At 38.2% G+C, this 9,109-nt stretch overlaps 1 protein-coding gene across 1 annotated transcript; it reads left to right on the top strand.

Annotated features, from left to right (window-relative positions):
- The first annotated feature begins 1,982 nt into the window (after positions 1-1,982).
- LOC107815483 (uncharacterized) lies at positions 1,983-3,834 on the top strand. The gene is made up of 4 exons (XM_016641065.2): positions 1,983-2,374; positions 2,703-2,931; positions 3,065-3,189; positions 3,552-3,834. Exons 1-4 carry the CDS (start codon positions 2,072-2,074, stop codon positions 3,633-3,635), a joined length of 741 nt encoding a protein of 246 aa, XP_016496551.1. The 5' UTR covers positions 1,983-2,071; the 3' UTR covers positions 3,636-3,834.
- Positions 3,835-9,109: the final 5,275 nt, after the last annotated feature.

Raw genomic sequence — 9,109 nt, 5'->3', positions numbered from 1 at the left:
TAACAAGGATGGCATGGATAACAAGTAAGATTATGTAGCAATCAAAGCATATAACAAGAGATAACATGGAATAAGTGATGACATAAAGGTAAATAGACCAACCCGCATGCTTTCACCCATGACAGCGCATATACACTCGTCACCTCGCATATACGTCATTTTCACACATAATTCACGTAACAAATAGACCAACAAGTCCTAATTTCTTCAAGTCAAAGTTAGACATGACACTTACCTCTTTGCGCAACCAACTCAATAATCAACCATGACTTTTCCTTTCGAACAAGCCTCAAAACCAACCAAATCTAGCAAAATAACTTACAAACAATTCGAAAAATCTTTAGAAACTACCCACAAATAAAAAAGGTTCAATCTTTAGTTAAATTGAAAAAATCAACAAAAGTTAACCCCAGGCCCGCTTGGTCAAAACCCGAGATTCGAACCAAAATTCGATTACCCATTCACCTCCTGGCCTGGTTATGTAATTTATTTCGAAATTCGACCTCGATTTGAGGTCTAAATCTCAATTTTACTAAATTCCTAAATTCTATCCAAAACCCCTAATTTCTACCATAAAATACCAGGATTTGATGTTAAAAACGCATGAAAAGTAATGGGGAATTGATAGAAAAAAAATTAGAGTTGCTTACTAATGAATTTGGAAAGAAAGAATTCTTCACAAATCACTTCTAGAGTGTTTGGGGTTGAGAAATGGTGTAAAATGAGCTATGTCAGGATTTTCCTCCTTTATTTACCCAGCTTTAGGTATCGCATTTGCAAATACTTATTCGCAAATGCGACGTCCGCAAATGCGGAACACTAATAAAAAATGCGATCAGTGCCTCAGGCTCCCAGAAGTCGCAAAAGTGACAAAAGTATCGCAAATGCGAGGAGTCCCCTCATCACAAATGCGAGCTAAGCTTCGCATTTACAAAGCTGCTAGCCCCAATTCCTAATCGCAAAAGCGAGTCCATGGATGCAAATGCGACCACCCACTGTCCGTAAATGCGACAATTTTCATTGCAAATGCAAAGACCCTCCAGCCCATGCTCGCAAATGCGATCGCTTGACTGCAAAAGCGAGGCTCGCCAATGCGATCCAGACCTCGCAAATGTGAGATTTGGAACTGAACACCAGCAATTTCAAACTCTTTCGAAACACTTCCAAAACTCACCCGAGCCCCTCGGGCTCCAAACCGAATATGCACACAAGTGTAATAATATTATACAAACTTGCTCGCTATCTCAAATCATCAAAATAACATTAAATGACAAGAATCGATCATCAAAACTCAAGAACTTTCAACTTAAAACTTATTTTCACAATTATTCACATAACGCGCCGAAATGCACTCGGGTTACCCCAGACCCCAACCAAGATTGCGTACAAGTTAAAAAATATCATACGAACCTACCGGAATCGTCAAAACACCAATCCGAGGTCGTTTACCAAGAATGTTGACCGTGGTCCACTCAAGTCTCACTTTATACAAAAAATCACATTTTTCAAAATTTTACGCAAAAGCTTTCCGAAAAGGACACGGACCACGCAGGCAAATCAAAAAACATCAAATGAAGCTATGAGAGATGTCGGAACACTAAAATTAAGGTTAGTACTCAAAAAGACCTATCGGGTCATTACAAAAACTTAAACCAAATGAACCCTAAAACTGTAATAAAATTTATCAGTACAGTTTAACTTGTTGAGGAGCTTGGTATTTTTATGAGATTACTAATATATATACTTACCATATAAATTTACTTGCAAAAAGCTTACAAATAACATGATTTCATGCATAAATATCTTTTAATAACGTGAATGCATGGAGTTTAAAGGCATTGCTCCCATTTATAACCTGCCAAACTTTACACCAGAAAGTAGGCAGCTCTCCTATAGTCCATTCTCACTTCTCTTTGGACAGGTTATCAGCTCAATTTCTCTTTCCTACTTGTCTTTGAGCTCTTTCGTATATAAAGCAAACATAAGAGCTTCTTAGAAGAACTTCCTTTCTCTCTTTCATGTTCAAATCAAAATAGGAAGAGGTTTTCCATTTTGTCCTAAGAAGACAGAGATGTTTGCTTCTAATTTCCTCAGAAATAGCTTCAAGCTGGTCCACCAATATCCTATATCACGTCACCAACTTCAACATTCCAAAGTCTATTCCAGAGTACCTCAAACTTTGAACAGAATTAAGACAATGGAACTGAAGCGGCAGCTGTCAAACTCAACTCCCTGCAGGTTTTTCTCATCATCATCTGCTTCCAGCAACGTTGGGTTCATCGGGTGGTATTTAGAAATGCTCAACTCTCGCCCCATTCTCACCAAGACCATCACTTGCACTCTTATTCTCATTGCTGCTGATTTGTCGTCTCAGGTACGCACTCTACGAGAGGCGAATCCAGAATTTAAACTCTATAGTTCGGCCTTTCAGGTTCTTAATATTGAACTCATTCTATTTTTAAAATTATGAGATTATATCTATTATTTTGTTGCAATTTTAGAAGATTTTTAAACAAAAATTGATGTTCTGCATCGAAAATTATGAGTTCAGTTGAATCTTATATCAGAAGGCTAGATCCGCCTCTGTACTCTACCGGTGACAGAGTTCAAGTAAAAACTAGTTTAGAAGACTTACAGGTAAATTTCATTAATTATGTGCAACTGTCTTATGCCTGTTTGTGCTTTTTCTACACACTCCACAGACAATTGCTGGTTCACTGTCAGAGCAGTATGATCTAATAAGAACATTGCGGGTAGCTGGCTATGGAGTGCTAATTTTAGGACCTTCACTTCATTTCTGGTACAATGCATTGTCAGCATTTTTTCCAAAGCGCGACGTGATCACCACATTTAAAAAGATAGCTTTAGGGCAGATCGTATATGGACCTACCATGAATGCTATCTTCTTCTCCATGAACGCTGCAGCACAAGGTAGCAATCTGTCTTTCTTCTAGATTTATTGTGCTACTTTAGTTGATATATGACAAGTTGCTCAACCCAAAGGTCCAAATTAGTCCTGACACATGCATTTTATTCTCTGATTTTCCCATTGTTGCTATACCAGGAGAAAGTAATTCAGAGATTGCTGCCAGACTCAAACGTGACTTGGTTCCTACTGCTATTAATGGTCTTATGTACTGGCCCATATGCGATTTTATCACATTCAAATTTGTCCCTGTTCATTTACAGGTATGCTCAAGGCCTCTTCGACCTATAGATGAAATTTTCACAACTTGGATCACCGATCAGATATCTTTTTTACCCTTTACATCTCATCAGAGGACTATGGATCATTCCTTTTCATAATTTTAAGTTATATACACTTTCCATTTGCAGTGTAATTTAACTGGTAATAGCATATTCTCACTATCTTTTCAGGTTATCATATCAAAATCGACATTAAGAGTTACATATTACCGTAGTTCCATTTTGCCTAATGTAAAACACTTGCACATTATCAGTGTACATAACTTAAACTCTTTCATAAATAATGTGTACATATATGTCTAGTTCAGAAGATAACTAAATAGATGTTGTTACTGTATTGACAGCCACTAGTGGTCAACACATTTTCTTATGTGTGGAATGTCTACCTGACTTGCATGGCAAGCCAACAGAAAGTCGCTTCAGCATAATTCTGCATCAGCTAACAAACAAGCTGGACGCACAACTTTGGAGTAATTTTTCTTATGATTACATGTTAGAGTGGTGGAGCAGAAATTAGCAGAAGCAAATGTGTATTGGATATATTTATCTTAAGTTAACATGGGACCATCAAGGTTCTTTCTGTAAATCAGTGTTCTCATCACATAAATCACATATTGTTAAGTGCCAGACGACAATACCAATAATAGGACGATTTCTAAAATTAGAATTTTGGTCGACTAACTCAAAAAACCAAAGAATTTATCAACTTCTTGCTCAACAAGAAGATTACTTCTACTCCACAAATAACTAAAAAGAACAAAGAAGGAATATATACATGAAGGGAAAAGTGTGACGAAACAAAAGATGTGCAGAAATAATAAATAAATTAGAATATTTATTCCATTATTTACGAGTCAAGCTTAATATGATGCTGATCTTTTCTAGAATGGAGTTTGCGTCCCATAAGTACTGACATATTTTTTAGAAATCAATATTTTATTATTTTGCAGCAATCTGATGAATAAATGGAAACCAAGAAGTCCAAAGTCAAAACCTCATCTATATCTATATCTATACTATATTAAAAGCATGAAACCCTTAGCGAAATATCGTTCGTTTTTTTTACCCTTAAAAAACAAAGTTTACACTTGGCAAAATAGTCATTTAATTTTTTCTCTAATATTTAGGAATATCTAATTTGATTAATTTTCTAATATTTAGGTGTAACAACTCGACCAGTCATTTTGAGCTCTAGCGTCTCGTTCGACGATTTGAGACCTTGGGTAGTTTCACTTTATGTATTATGACCTGCACGTGTAGTTGGTTTTGATTTTTCAAGAATATCGGAGTTGATTTGGAATAATAATTCTTAATTCAGAAGTTTTAAGTTGGAAGAGTTGATCGAGGATTGACTTTTGAGTAAACGGCATCGGAATCGAGATTGAAAAGTTTTTGAATTTTCTAAGTTTGACTTGGAGTGTATTTTGGTGTTATTGAACTTGGGGTAGTGTTCCGGGACATTAGATAGGTTTATTTTGTTGGTTGGAACTTGTGTGTGAAGTTTGGTCGTGATCCGTAATGTCTAAGTATGATGCAGATGCGTTCGACGATGTTTGAAGGTTTGAAAGTTAAACGAATGATTTTGTTCGACGATTCGTGTTTTGGATGTTATTCGTGGCGTTTCGAAACTTTGGATAAGTTTGAATAATATATGAGGACTTGTTGGTATGATTGGACGGGGTCCTAGAGGGCTCGGGTGTGTTCCGGGATGGTTCCGGACCAGTTCTCTTTGTTTTGTGATTCCCAATTTCTGGTGTAAGGGGTGTGTATCGCGATCACGGAGAAGGACTCGCGATCGCGGAGTGTTGTTTGGGAGTTGTGAAGAATTGTTCTTCGCGATCGAGCTGGGGGTGGGGGGGATCGCGATCGCGGTGCTTGGTCTTGTTGTGCTTCATGTTCGTGTGGTGAAGGACTAATGCGGTGTTAATATGGCTGGCCTATGTGGAAGGGATGCTCATCGCGATCGCGTGATGGGGTTCACGATCGCAGAAGGCAATTTTTGAGAGATGGAAGGCTTAGCCTTCGCGTTTGCGGAGCTGGGCTCGCGTTCGCGTAGGTCTGGATTGCTGTTGTTCGCGATCTCGTGAGATCCCTCACGATCGCGAAGGAGGAAACACTAGCGGTGGTAGTATTGGCCTTCGCGATCGCGAGGGAATTTTCGCAATTGCGAAGAGGAAGTACCTGGGCAGAATATAAATTAGCAAATCCGGAATTTGCTCATTTTCATCTCATTTTCTCTTTTGAAGCCGATTTTGGGGCGATTTTGGAGAGCTATTTCATCCATCTATTGAGGGTAAGTGTTTCTAACCCACTTTTGATTATATTTCATGAACATGTATGGATTGTAACATGAAAATTGGTAGAAATTGGAAATTTTGGAAGAAAACTTAGAAATGATATTTTTGAGTTTTGACTACGAAATTGAACATGAAATTGGGAATAATTAGATATTTGAGTTCGTCGTGCTATGGGTAATGTTTATCTTCAAGAGTTTTGGAATCCGAGCACGTGGGCCTGGGGTTGAGTTTGTTGACTTTTTGTGTGGAGTTGGAAATGGTTTTCAATTGTTAAATTACTAGTTTTGAGTACATTTTGATTTGTTTGCACGTTCTTTAACTAGTTTCGGATCGTTTGGCATTGGTTTGAGGTGTTAGAGAGGCGTTGGATCCGGTTATCGAATTTCAGAGCGAAGTAAGTCTTCTGTCTAACCTTGTGAGAGGGAATTTACCCTGTAGGTACTATATTTGATGTGTTGTCACGACCCAAAACCCGTTATAGACCGTGATGGCACCTAACGCCGCGGTTAAGCAAGCCCACATGTGAACCAACAATTTAGTTATCCCTTTTTAACTTTAAAAATAAAAAGTTTTCTTTTTAAAAGAACGAAATAAGTAAGTTCTCATGCAAATGTACATACTCTTTTCTCAACAAAATACTAGCGTGAGAAATACATCAACTGTAGTGACAGTAATGATAAGAACAACAGTACATAAATGCTAAAAGTCCCCAAAACCCAGTGCCACAAATGCATGAACAATCTAGAGAATATACAAAACTAATACAACTATTATCTTAAAGGTAATAGAAAAAAATAGTAAACAAGGTAGAGGGAGACTCTGGTGCTGCGGATCGAAGCAAGGCAAGCAGCTCACCACTAAGTCTCCATAGAAGTGCGGCTATGCGTCCGTGTGACCACTGGTAGTACATGTCTCAGTAAATGCGCATTCAGTGCAGAAGTGTAGTGTGAGTACGGAAAATAATGTGTACATAGTAAGTATCTAGTCTAACCTCGAAGAAGTAGTGACGAGAGGTCGACTTGTCACTTACTAGTGGTCAAATAGTAATAAAAATACATAAAGCAGACATGGTGAATATACAACAACTAGCAACGAAACAAATAAAAGTAATTACAGTAATTCCACACATAAGTCTATATCAAATCATTAAACGTGTCATAACCGTCCATGAAGGCGCTAACTCAACTGTTACCAAACCAACTCAAGTCTAAAGTATTAAGTACGAAGCTGCCGAGGCGAACGACCCGATCCCATAGGAATAGTGGTACTCAGTACTGCCGAGGCGAATGGCCCGATCCCATAAGAATAATGTTACCATACTGCCGAGGCAAACGATCCGCTCCCATAAGAGTAATTTATTCACTGGCGAGGCGAACGGGATCCCATAAGAATAATGTTACCATACTGCCGAGGCAAACGATCCGCTCCCATAAGAGTAATTTATTCACTGGCGAGGCAAACGGCTCGATCCCATAAGAGTAGAGAAATTTACCTCGCTCGCGGGAGTACATGCGGGTCAAGAAGACATGGATCAATAGTTCATCAAATATTTCCCAATTTTTCCAAAGTAAGATGCTAAATCATTATCTTTATTCAAATTTTTAGTCTCAGACATAATCAAAGAAATCGATACACAAGACAGATACAAATAGCACAATTAAGGCATGAAGTGAATCTAAGTCTACCGGGACACAACATGAATATAGCTACGTACGGACTCTCGTCCCCTCGTGCGTATGTATCTCTCCACAATAAGTAGCACCCAACAATTAATACACCTAAGGGGATAACTTTCTTTTTACAAGGTTAGGCAAGACACTTACCTTGATTCCAAGTCCACAATTTGGCTCTTCAACCTCACTAGAACTTCTCAAACGATGTTGAGGACTCCCAAACTAATCAAAAGTCGTCTAAACTAATAATTATATGCTTAAAAGTTCATAATTTAGCTATTAAAATAATTTCCAAATTCGAGAAGTCCATAAAAATCACCTCCAGGCCCACGTGCCCAGATTCCAAAACTTTTCGAAGATAAATGTCACCCATGACCTCATGAACACAAATATATGATTTATTCTCAAGTCCATAATCAATTTTGTGGTCAAATCTTATTTTTACCAAACCCTAGGTTCCAACAAAATTCCACAAAATTTTTATCAATTTCATGTTAAATCTACCCATAATCTGTGTATTTAACTCAAGAATTTATAGGGATCACTTGCCTCTTGATTTTGATGAAAATCCCCCACAAAATGCTCTCAAAATCGTCCAAGACCAAGTGGAAAAAGAGAGAAAAGAGACTAAGCCCTATATTTAATTCAAGTCTGCCCAATGATCCCGTCTTCGCAATCGTGGAAAAAGACTTGCGATCGCAAAGGCCAAAATTGCCACTTAGCGAGTTGATATAAGTCTGTTGTGTCATTTGGGACTTGCATAAAAAATTTGAGGTTATTCGGAGTTCTTTAGGCTTGTTCGGTGCAAGTTTTGAATTTGAAAATATACGTTTGTTCATTAGGCTTGAATTGAGGTGTGATTCGTAGTTGATATTTTTTATGTGATTTGAGGCCTCGAGTAGGTTCGTGCTATGCTTTGGGATTGGTCGGTATGTTTGGACAGTGTAAGGGCCCGTTAAAATTACCTAATGATTTGAGATTTTAAAGTGCGCCAACGGTATTTGGAAATAACGTATTCGAGTATTAAAGGAGACCCATGGGACAGAACCACATTATTTTGAAATGAAAATATATGTTTAAGGTGTGTTGGAACATACTAAGGAGTTTTGTGAATGGCAAGAATTTGTGTGGAACAAGTTGGATACATTAAGTGGAAAGGATGTCTCAATTAGCACAGGACACGACTCAAATGAATAGCACTCCCACAATATAAAGACTTAGGAGGTGATATACCTATCAAATTAAAGCCCTCTGAGTATAGTTTTCACCGCATCAAACCGTTTATCATTTGGATATGTATACAGAAAGTTATGGCTATTTTACCAGACCTATGCCATATGAGCGCCCAGAATGCGCGGCCGTGCATATAAGGGGGTTTCTGCCTCGTGTGTGCGACCGATGCACGGTCAGTTGCCCAAGTGCACGGCCGCGCATGTAGGAGCCCTATAAATACTCCCAAGGCCGAGTAGAGAGAGAGGCTAAGTCATTTCTTTGAGCTAGAGCTTGCATATCAAGGGAAATCCGTCCAACACCTCCCTCCCATGAACCAAGGTAATGTTTTTGGAGTAATTTTGAGTTGATTACTACTACTAAACACTTATATTAACTAGGATTAATCTTAAAGATCCATAGATTTCCGTTCAAATCCCCAAATTGGTCAAAAATACTACAAGTTGGGATATTCAAGAGTCTTACTACAAGAGGTATGTGCACCATCTCTAACTAATTCTTGGTGATTATTTATGTATGAAATATGTATTAAGACTTATGGGATGGTGATTGGAAGCCACAACTGCCTACCGTAGGTTATGTTGGTATTGTAGAGATTTGTAAAATGAATTAATTGATAAGATTTATGGGTTGGGAGTGAATCGTTAGGCATGCATGTGCTAATGGTAGTTGTGGATAGCCTAGAGACGATTGTGCGGTGAA

The sequence above is a fragment of the Nicotiana tabacum genome, chromosome 4, assembly GCF_000715075.1.
Source record: "Nicotiana tabacum cultivar K326 chromosome 4, ASM71507v2, whole genome shotgun sequence".
Lineage (NCBI taxonomy): Eukaryota > Viridiplantae > Streptophyta > Magnoliopsida > Solanales > Solanaceae > Nicotiana > Nicotiana tabacum.
This window is presented reverse-complemented; position numbering and strand designations above follow the sequence as displayed.

What these genes read in the sequence shown, in the direction of transcription:
- LOC107815483 (XM_016641065.2), top strand. Translation starts at nt 2,072, where the DNA reads ATGTTTGCTTCTAATTTCCTCAGAAATAGCTTCAAGCTGGTCCACCAA. An exon ending in CATGAACGCTGCAGCACAAG is followed by an intron (nt 2,932 to 3,064) that starts GTAGCAATCTGT and finishes TTGCTATACCAG; the next exon opens with GAGAAAGTAATTCAGAGATT. An exon ending in TTGTCCCTGTTCATTTACAG is followed by an intron (nt 3,190 to 3,551) that starts GTATGCTCAAGG and finishes CTGTATTGACAG; the next exon opens with CCACTAGTGGTCAACACATT.